Genomic DNA, 17,944 nt, shown 5'->3' on the forward strand with positions numbered 1-17,944 from the left:
TCCTCGCTATGTCTCAACCTTCAGCTTCACCTTCTTCTGGAAAGTTGAGTACAAAGGTTTAGGTATTGTTTAAATAAGCTCTGGCCTTAAAGTAAATCTTACTTTTCGAGATATTTGCATAATTGTGGCAGAGCTTTGCCAGACCGGTCAGCGCCATTTTATGACGCTGCTGTTGCTTGCATGCCTTATTTAGTTAGCCGCAACAGCCTTACCGGTATATAAATTACTAATCAGCGCTATTAGTTATTTAGTCTTCATAGCTAGGAACTTTATATCGTGTTTTTGACGCATTAGTTAGGGTCTTCGCTGACCCCATACCTGTAGGCTTTGATTAGCCCCTAGGCCAGTGAGCCTATTCCAGTGTTAATGCATGATATTTCAGTGATCCTAGTGTTAGTTATGAAGATATTGGCATTATTTTACAATACCATTGACAGTGATGCAAGTGTTTTTCGCCTTCAGGGACCATATAGGGGGTAGGTTATCTTGAGTGCCTTGCTAACCTAACCTTATGATAGGACCCCTATATGCTCTCTTCATCCCTAGCCCTAGGGCTTCCCTCTGGTAATCTTGTATCCTATTACATGTGATAGGACAAGACTCCTCAGAGTACTGTATCGCCTCCCCACCTAAGGGAATGACCCCTCCCTTAGTGTTGCGGACCTTAAAGGTAGGATCCCCTCCTTTAAGCTGAATCGGTCCTTGACCTTTTCCTTGCGATACGTCTTCTCCCTTCCTTGATTAGGGTCTAACAACCCTAATCCAGGTTAGGTTGAAAGGGCTGGTTTATGTACCTTGCTGAAATATACGCGTGCACCGTTTTTCAGTTGGTCCACCTACTATAGGTTAGGGTGTGCATCTCCCTTCCTAGGTGGCCGCTCTGGTGCATAACCCATCCTTTCTTATAAGAAGACCCTTTCCCCCCCCCCAACCTATCTCTTGCCTAGCCTAACCTACCAGTAGGTTAGGCTTCATATGTCCCCTGTCCTACACTCCACCCTAGGCTGGAGTGCTGGACCCCGTGGTGCTCCCAGTGTTGTCCGCTCTGATACATAGACCCTCCATAGTGCTATGGAGTCAGTTATCATTTGGTCGACATGAAGAGTCTCCACCCCTTCTTTGGGTACACCCTGTCCTCTCTTGGACTGCCTTAGCCCCCGGTCATTGCGGCCCCTGCTTAGGATGATAGATTCACCTCTATCATGGTGGTACCTTTTCCAGAGGTGTCTTGACTAGGCTAGTACAGCCTTGCCATCCCACCTCCATCTTTGGTGCTTGTCCCCTGCCGCCTCTACCCCGGCATTACCGCCGCTACGGGTGACTTCCTTATCCTTGCCGCCTTCCCCCGAGTGCCGGGGGATCGCCGCCGGCCGCCGGCTTACCGCCGTGGTCTCTCCATTCCCTCATAGCCTCGGCACACTGCCGACCCCTCCCGGAGTGCCGGCACTAGCAGCCGGCCCCCGGCCCCGGCTATGCTCCTTTATCCTTACCCCTGTCACCCTCCGACTGCCTCCGGCTGCCGGAACTGCCGCTCCTTGCCGGCGGCCGCCGCTACCGGCTGCCGCCACCGGCTGCCGCCACCCTGGCTTCTTTTGACCATAGAATGATCATTCTTGAATGCCAGAAACTCTGCTCGAGCGGCTTCCGGCGTGCCGGGGGTATGCCGGACCTGTCCGGAGGCGGCAAGATGCCTTGCACCCCTTCTCTCAGCTATCTTTACTAGCGATAGCTCCTAAAAACCGCACCTAGACGGCTTGTTAACGCAGACAAACTGGTACGGAATCGTACATTTTGTTCAGTTTTCACTCTGTCTTCTTGCGTGTTTCATCTTTCCAGCACGCTACGTGTAATTGGCACGTCTGGTTGCCGGAACCTTACTAGGATCTCATGATCCCCAGACTTTCTTGATAAGATTTCAAGCCTAGTCTATAATATGGTAATTCTAAATGGAATTCCCATTATCAAGACACCTTCCATGGAGGCCTACGGCCACCTGGGACTGTCTGATGCTACGGCAACCAGCCGGGCGGGTTACACGAGGCATGCGTCTGTCTCCTTTCACCCACCCTTCTGTGCATCACAATTAACTTATGTTAATATTAACTTGTTAATAATTAACTTTATATACGAGCCATATTATGACTCTACAATACTCATCGTCTCTTTCCTTTACAGGAGGAGTACGTCAAGTGTGACCACGACTTCTGCGCGGTCCGTCGGCCACACTTCTATGGACACACGGCGTGTAGGACACACGCCCCTTGTGCTCACAAGAGAGGGGATCTCAAGTACTGGGGCCCCACCACCTGTTCGGTCTGCCAAGAATGCCTACAGAAAGCATTCTATGATCCTCCCTCAGCGGAGATTCGGGACACTGCTCGGGACAACCTACGCAAGAGGGTACGTGGCTTTCAAAAGAACGCCATTGGACCATACCTAGCCACAGAAGAAATGAGATCTTTGCTGTTCCCAAAGGCCTCACCAGACTCAGTGGTCCCAGTCGAACAGATCCCCGTCGTCCAGATCACAGTGGAACCTGATACTGTCATGGCTCAGTCCATGAATGATTGTCACCTGGATTCAGAACATGATGAACACATGTCAGAGATCTCGGAGGACACCGAGAAAACCCTTATGGCCCAGGGTGAAGGGGAGGATGATGAAGAAGAGGACCGGGTAGTATATACCGAGTCCGATAAGGAGGATGCCCCTCCCTTCCATCCCCCCTCCTACTCCTACACCGTCGGAAGTGTCTCTCCCATCTACGTCCTCCACCACGACTCCTCTACCTACGGCACAGGATATGATTCGGCTCATTGAATCCGTGATGGAGCAGAAGCTCCAAGAAACTCACAAGATCATTCGGTCGATGGGAGGTTCCGAGGAATCTCGCAAAATCTCCATCAAGGACCTCCCCGCATGCTCGAGCGACAATCCGTGGCGGTTCGCCGAGCATATGGGCATCGCTGATGACAAGATCTTCGTCAGCGATAAGATCGGTTCCATACCCCTGGAAGAAGTGGAGTTCTTCCCCCGCTTTGAGGCGTATCCGGACCCAAGCTAAACGAACACCTCCTTCGTAGGGAACAGGAAACGAAGGAGAGGCTGGCAGCATCTCTCACTCTCCAGGTCCAGATGGACGTAATGGCTGGTGACACCAGAGTCCCTGACCATTACATGGTCCTTGCCAAATCTCATATGGCAACCTTAGTCAAGGATCTGTACCATTTCACGCGAGCTCGTAGAGCCTGCAGAGAATTCGTGTTCTCCAGCGCCACTGTCAGACACGAACCCCGGAAACTAATTGCCTCCAACATCTGGGGCAAGTACCTCTTCCCGTCTGATCTAGTGAAAGAGATCACAGACAAGGCCGCATCTGAGAACAGGAACCTTCTCAACAAATGGGGCATGTCTAGGAAGAGAAAGCCCTCTCAGGATGACGGTCCTCAGCCTAAGAGGAAGCAGTCGAAGCATAGACCCCAGCAACGTCAGCACAGACGTTAGTTTCCGGCACCCGCTACTCCCCAAGTGGCCGCTCAGCCGCCACAGACCTTTCATTTGGTCCCACAGCCGGTTTTGTCCTCATCACCGGCCTTCAATCCCGCCTTCGAGCAGCACTCCACTACCTTACGTCCCAAGGGTAGAAGCTCAGGCAGGGGTTCCGGCAGAGATTCCTCTCGCCGGCCCTCCAGAGGCAGAGGAGGATAGGGAGCTAGCGGCCGAGGCAGCAAGTCCTCGGGACCCCAGAAGCAATGAAGTGCTTCCGGTGGGAGGAAGACTCCGCCACTTCCAGGATCGCTGGACCTTCGACTCCTGGGCACACAGCATCATCAAGAAAGGTCTGGGCTGGAGCTGGGCGCAACCACCCCCAACCTTCCGGCAATCCTTCCAACGTTCAACCCCCCTCCTGGAAGAATATGTGCTAGACCTCTTGAACAAGAAGGTGATAAGAAGGGTGAAGTCCACAAGGTTCCAAGGGAGACTGTTTTGTGTTCCCAAGAAAGACTCAGACAGACTCAGAGTCATTCTGGACTTATCCCCCCCCCTCAACGTATTCATATCGAACAACAAGTTCAAGATGCTGACTCTTCAACAGATCAGAACCCTCCTGCCTCGAGGGTCTTTCACGGTCTCGATAGACCTGGCGGATGCATACTGGCACATACCAATGAACCATCACGCTTCCTCCTACCTAGGATTCCGACTCCAACGAAAAGCTATGCCTTCCGGGCCATGCCCTTCGGACTCAACGTGGCCCCTCGGATATTCACAAAGCTAGCGGACGCAGTAGTACAACAGCTCCGCATCCGAAACGTCCAGGTGATGGCCTACCTCGACGACTGGCTAGTGTGGGCGCCCTCGCCCGAGGATTGTATAGAATCCTACAGAAAAGTTACCCAGTTTCTCGAACACCTGGGATTCCAGATAAACGCGAAAAAGTCTCGTCTATCTCCAGCTCAGAAGTTCCAATGGTTAGGCATCCACTGGAATCTTCAGTCACACCGCCTTTCCATTCCAGCAAAGAAAAGGAAGGAAATAGCAGGGTCTGTCAAGCGACTGTAAAAATCCAAACGGATCTCGAGACGCCAGCAGGAACAAGTTCTAGGCTCTCTACAGTTCGCCTCGATCACAAACCCAGTGCTCCGTGCACAGCTAAAGGATGCAGCGGGAGTCTGGAGACGTTCCGCATCCATCGCTCGAAGAGACCTCAAGAGACGGCTCCCAAGCAGACTTCGACTTCTTCTAAAGCCGTGGTCAGAAGCGAGGGCCCTAAAAAGGTCCCTTCCTCTCCAACACCCACCTCCATCTCTCAACATCCATACGGATGCTTCGTTGGAGGGTTGGGGAGGTCACTCCCACCAAAAACAGGCTCAAGGCACTTGGTCTCCCCTATTCAAGACGTTTCACATCAACATCTTGGAGGCCATGGCGGTTCTTCTGACGCTGAAGAAACTCTCCCCGCCCCCGTCGATACACATTCGCCTGACCCTGGACAGCTCTGTGGTAGTGCGTTGTCTCAATCGTCAGGGCTCAAGATCGCCCAAGATAAATCAGGTGCTCCTGACAATCTTCCGTCTGGCAGAAAGGAAGAATTGGCACCTGTCTGCAGTTCACCTACAAGGATTCCGCAATGTGACAGCGGATGCTCTATCTCGGACAAACCCGATAGAGTCGGAATGGTCTCTAGACGCAAGATCATTCTCCTTCATCTCTCACAGAGTCCCAGAACTCCAGATCGACCTCTTCGCAACGAGCGACAACCATCAACTTCCTCGATATGTAGCCCCGTACGAGGACCCCGAAGCGGAAGCGGTGGACGCCATGACCTTGGATTGGAACAGATGGGCCAAGATTTACCTGTTCCCTCCCACCAATCTTCTGCTGAAAGTCCTCTCCAAATTGAGAACCTTCAAAGGGACAGCAGCTCTAGTGGCTCCCAAGTGGCCCCACAGCAACTGGTACCCCTTGATCCTGGAGATGCAGCCAACGCTGATCCCCCTCCCGGACCCAGTTCTCTCCCAGCAAATACAGAAGTCGACTGTCTTCGCTTCTTCATCGAAAATCAAGGACCCTCATCTCATGATTTTCTCACCCTAGCCGCTAAGAAAAGGTTTGGGATTTCGAAGAAGAGTCTAGACTTCCTCGAGGAATACAAGACCGAATCCACGAGAAGGCAATACGAATCGTCTTGGAGGAAATGGGTCTCCTTTGTCAAGGCAAAGAACCCCTCGAAAATCACCATAAAATTTTGCATGTCCTTCTTCATTCACCTTCATGGACAAGGCTTGGCAGCCAACACGATTTCTACTTGCAAATCGGCCTTGACTAGACCTTTGTCATACGCCTTCCAAATAGATCTGTCTAGCGACATCTTCAACAAACTACCGAAGGCCTGTGCCCGTTTACGACCGGCACCTCCTCCGAGACCAATCACTTGGTCTCTAGACAAAGTTCTCCACTTCGCCTCCAACTTGGACAATGATTCATGCCCTCTCAAGGACCTGACTCAGAAAGTTATATTTCTCTTCGCTCTAGCTTCGGGAGCCCGAGTCAGCGAAATAGTGGCACTATCTAGAGAAGAGGGACATATCGTTTTCAACGATTCAGGAGACCTCTCCCTCTTCCCTGATCCGACGTTTCTCGCAAGAACGAATTACCTACCAAACGATGGGGCCCGTGGAGGATATGCCCCTTGAAGGAAGATGCCTCTCTATGTCCAGTAGAGAGCCTTAAGGTCTATCTTCATAGAACTTCAAACTTTGGTGGAGGCCAACTCTTCAAAGGAGAAACATCGGGCAGCGACCTGTCACTGAAACAATTGAGAGCAAAAATCACCTACTTCATTCGCAGAGCGGATCCAGACAGTACACCCGCTGGTCATGATCCTAGGAAAGTCGCTTCGTCTCTGAATTTCTTTCAGAGTATGGATTTCGAAAGCCTCAAGAACTATACAGGCTGGAAATCCTCGCGTGTTTTCTTTAAACATTATGCGAAACAAGTGCACGAAGTGAAACATTTTGTGGTAGCCGCAGGTAGTGTTATGAAACCTGCTCTGAACTCTGCTTAGAACAGTGAGTTATTAGGGACTCTAACTCGTCGGGTGCCTATGTTGACCCTCAAGTGATACGTAGTGAAGCAGAAACCACCTTGTGTTTTCTTTAACTGTTCTTACCTCAGGTGAAATGTCATAGTAGATTACCACATGAGTGCTACATGCCACGTGCATGACGTGTGTTACATAAAGACTAACGTTCCGTAGAACGAGTGCCTACTAATACTTGATTCTTCCCTTTCAGATTCAAGAGCACGCCTTTATGACTATGTACATTTTTATCAATGTAAATGTTTTTTACTATTTATTGCATGACATGTATTGATTTACCTGCAATTATATAATAAAATGTCTATTTTATTACTTGTGCGTCGCCCTTGCTCCTTTCTTACTATGAAATATACTAATTGTCATAGTTTTATTACCCTTTATTCCTGGTTAAGGAAAATGCCAGGATTTACTCCGGGCATTTATTTATATAGAGCAAGTAAGTTTCCTTAGCGAATACTTACTCAATTATGAAGATGAGTCAACTCCATACACGAAGTGTTCAACCACCACTTCTTCAAGTTTGTTTCGACGCGAATACCAAATCGCTCTGACTTATCTTATGGATCTCATTGTTCCTTCAGCCTATATGAATAGCCTTCCCATGACCACTTTGATCTTAGCATAGCCCGTGGGGACTTCCATGCCAGGGGGGCAGGAAGGCAACTGCCTCACGGTAGCTCTAGTATAGACCACTATGCTTTCGGCTCAATGTTTTAGCACTCACTTATAAAGGGAAAAAGTCTACCACGATACACTAATTCTCTGGTACTCTTCCATCAGGACGCCATGGCTTGAGCCCAAAAAACGGATTTTGAGCGAAGCGAAAAATCTATTTTTGGGTGAGATAGCCATGGCGTCCTGATGGACCCACCCTGTCTGTTATCAGGTCCCGCCCTGCGCCGCTGTATCATGGTGATGAGCGAGCTCCAGACTTTCAGAATGAGGATGGACGTGACGTCATCGAAAGCAATGGCGTCCGTCTGTTTACATCGCGAGTACCGATATCGCCACATCTAGATTGGCTGCGGCTCAGCTCCCAGCCACTCCCTGTCCGCCATATTGAAGCGTTAACTCTATATGGGGTGTAGATAGCTATGTGGCACGTCTATACATGCGTGTCCCCTGTTGTTACACGATGTCTTAAGGGGAAACCTTTAGGATACTCGCTCCAGAAGTTAGAATTCTGTGATAACCTGTGGTTTAATTCTCTGGGAAAATCCTAGTAGTGATTACCCAAGGAAGCTACCAAAAAGGAACCTTCCATCAGGACGCCATGGCTATCTCACCCAAAAATAGATTTTTCGCTTCGCTCAAAATCCGTTTTTCAATACGAAGCCCGAGCTGCCCAAAACATTTGTTGTAGGGCTCAGTGATCCGGCAGCGTTCCGCGGGATGGACGTAAGGTGTGCTCTCCAGTTACAATGGCTAACTCGCTGTCTCCCATTGATTGGACAAGGATCAACACCTTATTTAAATCATAATCATAGCAATATTTATCATTGTTAATAAAATTTTCATAATCAATAAAATTATCATTAAAAGTATAACAATTAAAATAGCAATATTTATTATTACCAAAATCAATAAAATTATTAAAATCAATATAATTATCATTAAAAGTATAACAATTAAAATAGCAATATTAATTATTAATAAAATTATCAAAATCAATAAAATTATTATTAAAATCAATAAAATTATCATCATTAAAATCAATAAAATTATCATCATTAAAAGTATAACAATTAAAATAGCAATATTTATTATTATTAATAAAATTATCAAAATCAATAAAATTATTAAAATCAATAAAATTATCATCATTAAAAGTATAACAATTAAAATAGCAATATTTATTATTATTAATAAAATTATCAAAATCAATTAAATTATTAAAATCAATAAAATTATCATCATTAAAAGTATAACAATTAAAATACAATGAAGTGTTGATCCTTGTCCATTCAATGGAAACGGCGATTTAGCCATTGCAGCTGGAGAGCAGAGCACATGTCCCTAACTCGTTGAACGGTGACACAACACTGAGCGGTGGAATAGCAGTGTTGCCAGATGGCTCAGAGAAAATTGCTATATCTAGCCCTGAAATCAGCTAGATTCTGTAGTAAATGGCTAAAAAAAAAAAAAAAAAACCGGCTAATTCTATTTGTTAATGTTCATGTATATTACCTCAAGAATCTTACAAGAATTTATGTCTTACAATTCAATTGTAGGCAAAGTAATTTCATTTGTTATTTTGGTACGAAAAATAATTAAACAACAAACATTTTACTGCATCATGAAATGTGTAGGCAAAGTAATATTCCCTTCCTCCGTTTTAATAAAACAATTTAACAAAAACCAATTTATCTACTGCATCTTAATAAATGTAACCAAAGAAAATCCTATTCTTAAATTGACAAAGAAAAATCTAACATAAAATATTCATTGCAGGTGGCTATAGATTAATGAATGTAACAAAAATTTATTCTTTTCTTTATATTTTACACATCTTGCAAAAAGATATTCAGATCATCATCATCCTCTTCTTCCGTATGTGAGGTTCCAGGTTGATCCATTGTGGCTTTTTTTATATAATGATACTTATCACCTTATGTTACTTGATCAAGTACAGCATTTGGAAAATCATATGTCACACAAGTTTCTGATATTCTGTTCAGGCCATACTGTATATGAAGCAACGCATTTGTTGTGTCTGTTTTCATCTTATTTCTTAATTTGATTTAGATGATATTCACTTGACTGAAAACTCTTTCAATTTCAGCGTTGGACTGGGGTAAACTCAAGACTGTCAGGGCAACAGATGAAAGCTCTTCATAAGGATTTAGGTTCGCTGCATCTTTATTACTCTTGACCTCAACCCAAAATTTTACTGTGTCCTTTGTTTCACACCATTTCACGAGAGTTATGGTTGACCACTGGAATTCAATTTTCGTAATACTTTCCGGATTTATACTTAGTGATTCTAAGAGTGGGACAATCGAGTTTTTCACTACACGCAGTGTGTTTTCTACCCTCAACAGTGACATAGTTTTCAGTACTTGCACATTATCAGGTAGTCTATTTCAAAGTTCTTTGATTAGAATTATCAAAAATTTAGTACATCGCTCTCTAACATTTTTTTCTCGATCCTCAGGCAGATGTTTGGGAAGTGCTGATAAAAGATTTTCCGTTTCATATCCTAAGTACAATTTAGGGACTATGTATTCTTCTCTTCCAAACTACATGTAAATGGATCTATCCGATGCCAATTTGCAGGAAGTATTACTCTCTTCACTAAATTCTCAATCAAAAGGGTCAAGTCATCCAGTAATTTTGTTGGGTCAGTCATTAGATTAAAAAATCTTGTTCACTCTCTGAACCTCACTTAAGACTGACTTTAGAAAAACCAAATATGCATGATTAAATTCATCACAGTACAAGGCATGAAGCATTTCTGAAGTATAACATCTCTCAGATGATTTTGTTAGGCTAAAATGTGTTTTTAGCTCCAACCATTGATCACAATCTTTGTACTGCAGAAGCAATAGACAACCACCAGGTTTGGGAGGCTTGCACAATCTTGAGAGGCTCGTGTCCATCATTTATAAGTTTGAATAAGTTAGTATATGCCTGCTGTCTTGAGGAAGACCTAGCAAACCAATTATAGGTCTCACTAACAAGGAATTCTAGGTTCCTGGGCATAGTCTCTTTACTTGCATGTGATACGGATAACTGTACTGAATGGCACATGCAGCGGATATGCACCAATGCAGGAATATCTTCCTTAAGTTTTTTGTAAACACCATTGTTAATCCCAACCATGACACTAGTATTGTGAGTTCCAATGCCACCCATATTTTGAAAGTTCAGTCCATAAAAACGTAAAGACGATACCATTTGCATCATAATCTTCTATAGGGGCAAGATGTAAAAATGTAGAAACTAATTTCTGTGAATTTTCACTAAAATAAAGTATTGCTAATCCCAAATACTTAACAACGGATATATCTGTAGACTCATCAAGTAAAATACTATACTTCCTATCACCTATATCCTCCTTCAGTTTAGCAACAAAGTGGGGTATAAGAACATCTTTAAGTACTGCAGTGCATTTACTTCTATGCATTGCAAGTTCTGTCGCAGTCTTATCAGAAATTTTTTTTTTTTTTTTGGTATAGGTCCAACTCGGCCCATAACCATCTCGGCCCATTCAATGTAACCAACTCGGCCCATCGCCTGTGCCAAGTCGGCCTATTTGTGATAGCCAACTCGGCCCATTTTTGACAGGTCAGATCAAATCAAATGAAGTCGTCCAGTATAGCTTTTGCAACAGCACACGCACAGCAATATCACGCAATGATAGGTGTAAAGGTTTTATTATTCATTTCCAAACATTATTTAATGGCTATAATAACAACAGCATTTAGAAACAATTATTGGACAACTCGTTTCCCTAAACATTATAAATCCTTTGGTTGTTGTTATAATTGTTTGAAAAGAAAGAAATACTGAGAGAGGGGGGACCGGATGGAGGGAGATACACACGCACACGTACATACACAGAGAGAGAGAGAGAGAGAGAGAGAGAGAGAGAGAGAGAGAGAGAGAGAGAGAGAGAGAGAGGCTGGTTAGGAACCTTCTTTATACAAGCACTTAAGTGTCTCTTAAGTGCCTCATTGCCTCATTGTAATAGTTGTTTCGTATATGTAGTTCAAGGCTTTGAATAATTTTCGAAACTGAACCATAGCTTATATAATTGATATGGTTACGAACCTACTGCTAGACTTCAAGCAGCTAGGACAACATGGCTGACCAGTGCTTGATATGCTGTGAAACTGTCCGTCCCCGTCAGGTAAGAAGATTTACCTTTAAAGTAAATAAATAGTACTCCAATGACATATATTTTAATTTGTATAGAATTTTGGCATTATGCCAGTCACTGGGGTACTAAGGCCATTCAGCGCTGAAATAGAAATTGACAGTAAAAGGTTTGAAAGACGTAACAGGAGGAAAACCTCGCAGTTGCACTCTGAGACAATTGTTAGGTGTTTGTGGACAGTAAGAAGGAAATGTCATATATTAACTTTGTACTCACAATGTCATGTGTAACGTGTTCTTTACATATGACAGGAAGCACTGCAATGTGATGGATGTAGCTACTGGCAGCATCGGACCTGTGGAAGTGGGATCACCCAGGAGCAATACAGGGCTGCTGTTAAAGAAGGTTATATTGACTGAATGTGTCACATGTGTATTCAAGAAAATCAGAGTACGGGGGAAACTTGTGTAGTTTCGAGCGCAAACACGGAATATTTTGAGGATGCAGTGGCAATGAGTAATGTGAATACCGAGAGTCTAGATTCATTTGAAGGTGGAGTGTCAAATATCAGTGGTGCTTCTTCAATTGAGGATCCTACGCCAATGGTAATGTCTCCCTCAAGGGAGACAGTAACATATGAAAAGATTGAATCATCTTCACAAAGAGGAAATTCGAAACTTATTGACAGCACCGGCTACTCTTACACACTAAAAAGAAAAAATAACGTGAGTATTCATTGGCGGTGTGTGGTTAGAAACAAAAAAATCTCATGCATGGCGGCAGTAAAAGAAGTGGGTAACACTTTTATTAGAGGGCATGCTGAACACTGCCATCCACCTGAGACCAGCTGTGCTGTAAAAAGTAAGGTGTGTACACTCGTGAAGCAAAAGGCAATGGAAGACGTCTTTCGGCCTGCTTCTGATATTGTTGACGAGGTACTTCGGGAGCAAGTAAATCCTACCATTCCTGTTTCATGTCTACCAGCTCCATTTAATCTTGCTAGGCAGGGAAATCGTAAACGGAAGGCAAATCGACCACGAGAACTGCAAGACCTCGATTTCGAAATTAGCAATGCCCACATTCCTGAACACTTTTTGCAACGGGACATTACTGTCGGAGAAAGACGGCATTTGATATTTGCCACAGATGATCAACTTAAGTTACTATCTAAAGCGAAGCAGTGGTATGCTGATGCTACTTTTAAAACAGTACGCAAACCATTTACACAACTGTTCAGCATCCATGCATTTGTGAAATATGATGGGCAATTGAAGCAAGTTCCCCTTTTGTTTGCGCTTATGTCAGGAAAAAGGCGCAGAGACTACAAAAAAGTTCTTTGTGAAATAAGAGAACTGATAGGTGGGCATGCCCTTAAAGTTGAAGAAGTTTTAATTGACTTTGAAGGCAGTGTATGGCGTGCTATTCCCGACATTTTACCAAATGTTACGATCCATGGTTGTGCTTTCCACTGGGGCCAGGCTGTATGGAGGAAAGTGCAAGAATTAGGCCTTCAAAGTTCTTACACAAACGACGTCGGCACTTACAAGTTTTTAAGGCAGTTGTTGTCGCTCCCATATATGCCACAGGAACATATAGAAGAGCTTTTTATCAGGTTTTATAGGAAAGCTGCAGGGGTGAATGAACTCATAAGCCTTTTAAATTACGTGAAAAAGACGTGGATCAATTCTGCAATATGGCCTCCTCACACGTGGTGCGTCTTCGGTCGGAGCATCAGAACAAATAATGATGTTGAGGGATGGCATAACAGAATAAACTTAAAGGCAAGGAAAGGAAACTTAAATTTTTATTTACTTTTAAAGCTCCTACATGATGAGGCAAACATAGTTAATTTACAGGTGCGGCTGCTGTCAGAAGGGAAGGTTTTGAGAAAGCAGCAACATAAGTATAATAAACATCACGGCCAACTTGTAAAACTATGGGACGAATATAATAATAATGAAAGATCGGCCAGACAATTACTGAAGGCAGTTTCTCATCATATTGCTGTCTATGTTTCGTAATATGTACATTATTATTTTTAGAAGCTTTTAGCAATGTGCTTTACTTTTTATTATTATATTATTTAACAAAGACTACTCTTTCTATTTTCAAACTGTTTTTACTTACCTCAGAGATTTATTTAGCAATGTGTTTTACTTTTTATCATTATATTATTTATAAAGACTACTCTTTCTATTTTCAAACTGTTTTTACTTACCTCGGAGATTTATTTACAAAGTTACTTGGAAAGAGATAAACGAGACTTTTCTCAGGTATGATCTCGAAATAGAACAAAACATAATAAAAGAAAATAACACACTATATAATGATATAAAATAGCTTTAATAAGATAAATTTGGATGTGGGCCGAGTTGGTATATAGAGGGCCGAGCTGGTAGTGGGCCGAGATGGCAATGGACTGAGTTGGTAGTCACAATGGGCCGACTTGGCGATGGGACGAGTTGGACTACAATCTTTTTGTTTTACAATATCTAGCAGGTGATCACAAGAACTAATAGCACAATGTTTAGCAATAAAAAGACACAATTGGGCCTCGGCTCGAGCCACATCACAAGATTTTTCTGCTTTAGGAAAACTAAACTTGGATTGCCTAGACGAAGAAAAGGGATCACCATTCACTTGGTGCTTCTTGCTTTTTGCATGATCCTTTATGTAACAAAATTTGGCTCTAATTGTTGTCTTGCAATAAGCATTTCTTGCATCATTAGAAACCTCCATGAACCAGTCTTTGCATATATCCTCTTTTAGCCATTCTTTTCTAAATTTTTGTGTGTATGAGTGCTGCTTAGGCATTTTCGAAAGTTATTTTTGTCTAGTTGTACTCGCAACCTGAAAGACAATGCACTTGATACTTAAAATGCTCTACAATGGATTGCATAAGATATTCTTTTGTACGAGGTATGTGGTTACACCTATAGGACTCCCGTCACATTTTCCACATCATTGAAAAAACTATTATAACATATCTAACGAATTGAATTTCGTCAGAAATAAAGAATTTCATAGGAATCAAGAAGTGCAAAACAAAGCAACAGGCCTTACATATCATCAAAAAGGCGTTGAAAAACCTAAAATAACGTTAACAAAATCTATAATATTTACGGTCTTTCTTTGCTTTTACTCCCCAAATGCGAGATAATCCAGTTCTTAGCTAATATAGCATACACGAATTGAACGGGCAACTAGTAAACGACCGGTAGAGCCTCTACTTCACTAGGTCAGCCTCTCGATCACACCTAGTGGAACCCACCGCTTTCCTCCTCCCACAGAGACCTGTCTAGCATCGCCAGCTGTTCAAAATAGCTAAGAGACGTTTAATTACTTGGAAATGTTTTAAAATAGTAATAATATTTATAATAATGATAGTAATAACAATAATGATAATAATCTTGATAATAATACTTGAAAAAATCGGCCAAAAACGGCTAAACAACTAGCCTAATCGGCTGATTTTCCCAGCTATCGGCTAAATTTAACCGGAAATCAGGTGTTCTGGCAACACTGGAATAGAAATCGGGGCAGCCCATCAACACGTTGGTGGTGCGGTTTCGTGTTGAAAAAAGGACGTTTATAAACACATCCACTCAATACAGTGTGCATCATGAATCATACTCTGTACTGGGCTTAAATCATCAGCATATATCCTTTCTCAATGAAAGCTGCACTGTGGCTGGGCATCTAGCGCACGAAAACAAGTGAAGTGTTGCATTTACCATTTAGCCACTAGGCATTTTATTCAACACCACTACTGCACCGCGAGGCCGATACATAAATTAGAGTCTGTACTGGACCTTAAGCCTATTTGAATAAAATGATTTGGCATATCTTTGAATACCTACAATTTCTCAAATAAATCTAAAATATGGATATAATTACAGAGCTACCCAGCATTGTGATGTAAATACGACGCAAATGCATCACACAATTTTCAAAGTTGCCTAGAGTGCTTGTTATGAATAAGTTTTAAGCTAAAAAATGTTGCAATAACGCTGGTGATTTAAGAAAATTTATGCCTATGTTATGGTATAATGTGTGGGTTGAAAACAGAGATCAGTAAACCACAGATTTCAAAAATAGTAATCAGAACAGCGATGAACAAAAGAGGAGAAATGATAACTTTGTCCTTTTTTGTTAACGTTTAGGGTAACACTCACCCTTCACGCCTCCTCCTCCTTCTTCTGCAGTCTGCGACTTGCTGAGGGCAGGGAGCATTATCATATGTTTCATGGAATTCAATGTTATTCCATCATCTCGCATTTAGATGTGATCAATTTCTGGAGATAATAAAGTTGTTCGGAAGAAAAGTAGTTTTATACTTATTGACTGATGACTCAGCAGGTAGACCTATAAGGCTCCCCAAACACGCAGCCCACCTGCTTCTTCTTCTGCAGATTCAATTGCAGTCTCAGCCTGCGTCCAGTTGTCATCAAATGCGTTCATGCAATCATGCATCCCCTTCCAGGAACGTTTGAATTTCTGGTCCAATAGGGACAACTGAACAGCAATCTTCAGATTTGTCTTCAAAGTTCTCATGTCCCTTAAATCATTTACTAACTTGTGTACTGTCCAGGTCTTCTATATTATGCCCTTGGTTCCTTAAAGAAAGTATGTTCCTTTTAAATAGCTAAAATTCATTGTAAATATTCCTATACCATGATTCTTATTTTTCTGAGAAACTCCAACAGAGGCTATGGTATTATGTTTACACTGAGACACCCAGTAACACTAGGTCTATCACCAACAGAGTTTGTGGTACTATTTCTACATCAAGACACCCAGCAACACTAGGTCTATCACCAACAGAGGTTGTGGTACCATGTCTACGCCAAGACACCAAGCAACACTAGGACTATCACCAACAGAGGTTGTATTACTATGTCTACACCAAGACACCAAGCAACACTAGGTCTATCACCAACAGAGGTAGTGGTACTATGTCTACGACAAGACACCAAGCAACACTAGGTCTATCACCAACAGAGGATGTGGTACTACGTCTACGCCAAGACACGCAGTACCATCTCTATGCAAAGACACCAAGTGACACTAGGTCTATCACCAACAAAGGTTGTGGTACTGTCTACGCCAAGACACCAAGCAACACTATGTCTATCACCAATAGAGGTTGTGATATGTCTACGCCAAGACACCCAGCAACACTAGGTCTATCACCAACAGAGGTTGTAGTACTTTGTCTAAACCAAGACACACAGCAACAAAAGGTCTATCACCAACAGAAGTTGTGGTACTATGTCTAAGCCATGGCACCAAGCAACACAAGGTCTATCATCAACAGAGGCTGTGGTACAATGTCTACACCAAGACACCCAGCAGTACTAGGTCTATCACCAACACTCACTATGGTATTAATCTTATCCTAAACACACACTTTAATACTCGAATTAAACCAATGATAACTATGGTACTACGACTTTTATCAATACAATGCAAGCACTAGGTCTATCACCAACACATCATATGGTACTAAGTTTGTCACCAACAAAACAGAAGGTGTATTGTAGACCAACAACACATACCAAAGCCTCCTCGTTCGTTCGTAATAGATTGTTCTATCATGTGTAAAACACGGGCTCTCAAAATCCCCATTCCTACGGCCTCCATTAAGGTCTAGATAACTTTTTCCCTCAAACAAAAATCAAGAGACAATTTTTCAAGTTTATTTAATGGATTCCTTCCGCTATATTGAAACTTAAAAGTCTTGCCTTGGAGTGCACCTCTTTCACTAATGACATTAAAACATAATTAACACTATCCTCTAAATGCACTTATTCAACCAGAACATCACTGTCACTCGATGCCATGTTTCTAGCGAGTAATTATCCCTCCGCACTGCAATAATCACAATGTAATCGGCAAAGTCAACAAGAACGCGAATTTAAAATAAGCAGGACCATCACTTGCCAGCTGCTGGACTGAGAGTGAGAGGGATGGGGAATGGTGGGGGTGGAGGAGTAGAGAGGGAGGCTTCGCTGATGCTGATTGGCTGAAAACGGAGGCTCGGCCAAGTGGTGATATTGTTTTCCCCCAAACAGAAGTGCAGTTTGGGGCGGGGTAACTGCTCCATTAAAGACAACAGAAACGGCATTCATAGGGAACTAAAATATCTATAGACTTTTTAATAATAATAATAATAATAATAATAATAATAATAATAAAATTCTCACATTAGAATATACAAAAACGCGTCACTGATATTTTGTTTGGTTTAACAATAAGAGCGCGTAATAAGTGATCGTTTGATATGAAATAGGTAGATTCTCTACAAAGACGGACAAGGGCAAATATTATTCTAATTGAAAGCTTCGAAAAGTAAAACGAGGCTTATAAAAGAAGACATAACAATATTGGTAAGTATTAATCATTTGGCAATAATAAAGGGAAAAAAGGGTAGGCTGCTCACGGTAGTTAAGTATTAAACAAGTGAAGAAAACTTATACAGACTTCTCAGCAACTTTATATGGAAATGTCATCAATTTATT

The 17,944-nt window shown here is 42.7% G+C and overlaps 1 protein-coding gene across 1 annotated transcript; it reads left to right on the plus strand.

The window, feature by feature from the left end:
• Positions 1 to 11,842: 11,842 nt before the first annotated feature.
• On the plus strand, positions 11,843 to 13,646 carry LOC137658300 (uncharacterized). The gene has a single exon (XM_068392974.1). The coding sequence runs from the start codon at positions 11,843 to 11,845 to the stop codon at positions 13,442 to 13,444; it is 1,602 nt and encodes a 533-aa protein (XP_068249075.1). The 3' UTR covers positions 13,445 to 13,646.
• Positions 13,647 to 17,944: the final 4,298 nt, after the last annotated feature.

Source organism: Palaemon carinicauda, chromosome 19 (genome assembly GCF_036898095.1).
Source record: "Palaemon carinicauda isolate YSFRI2023 chromosome 19, ASM3689809v2, whole genome shotgun sequence".
Lineage (NCBI taxonomy): Eukaryota > Metazoa > Arthropoda > Malacostraca > Decapoda > Palaemonidae > Palaemon > Palaemon carinicauda.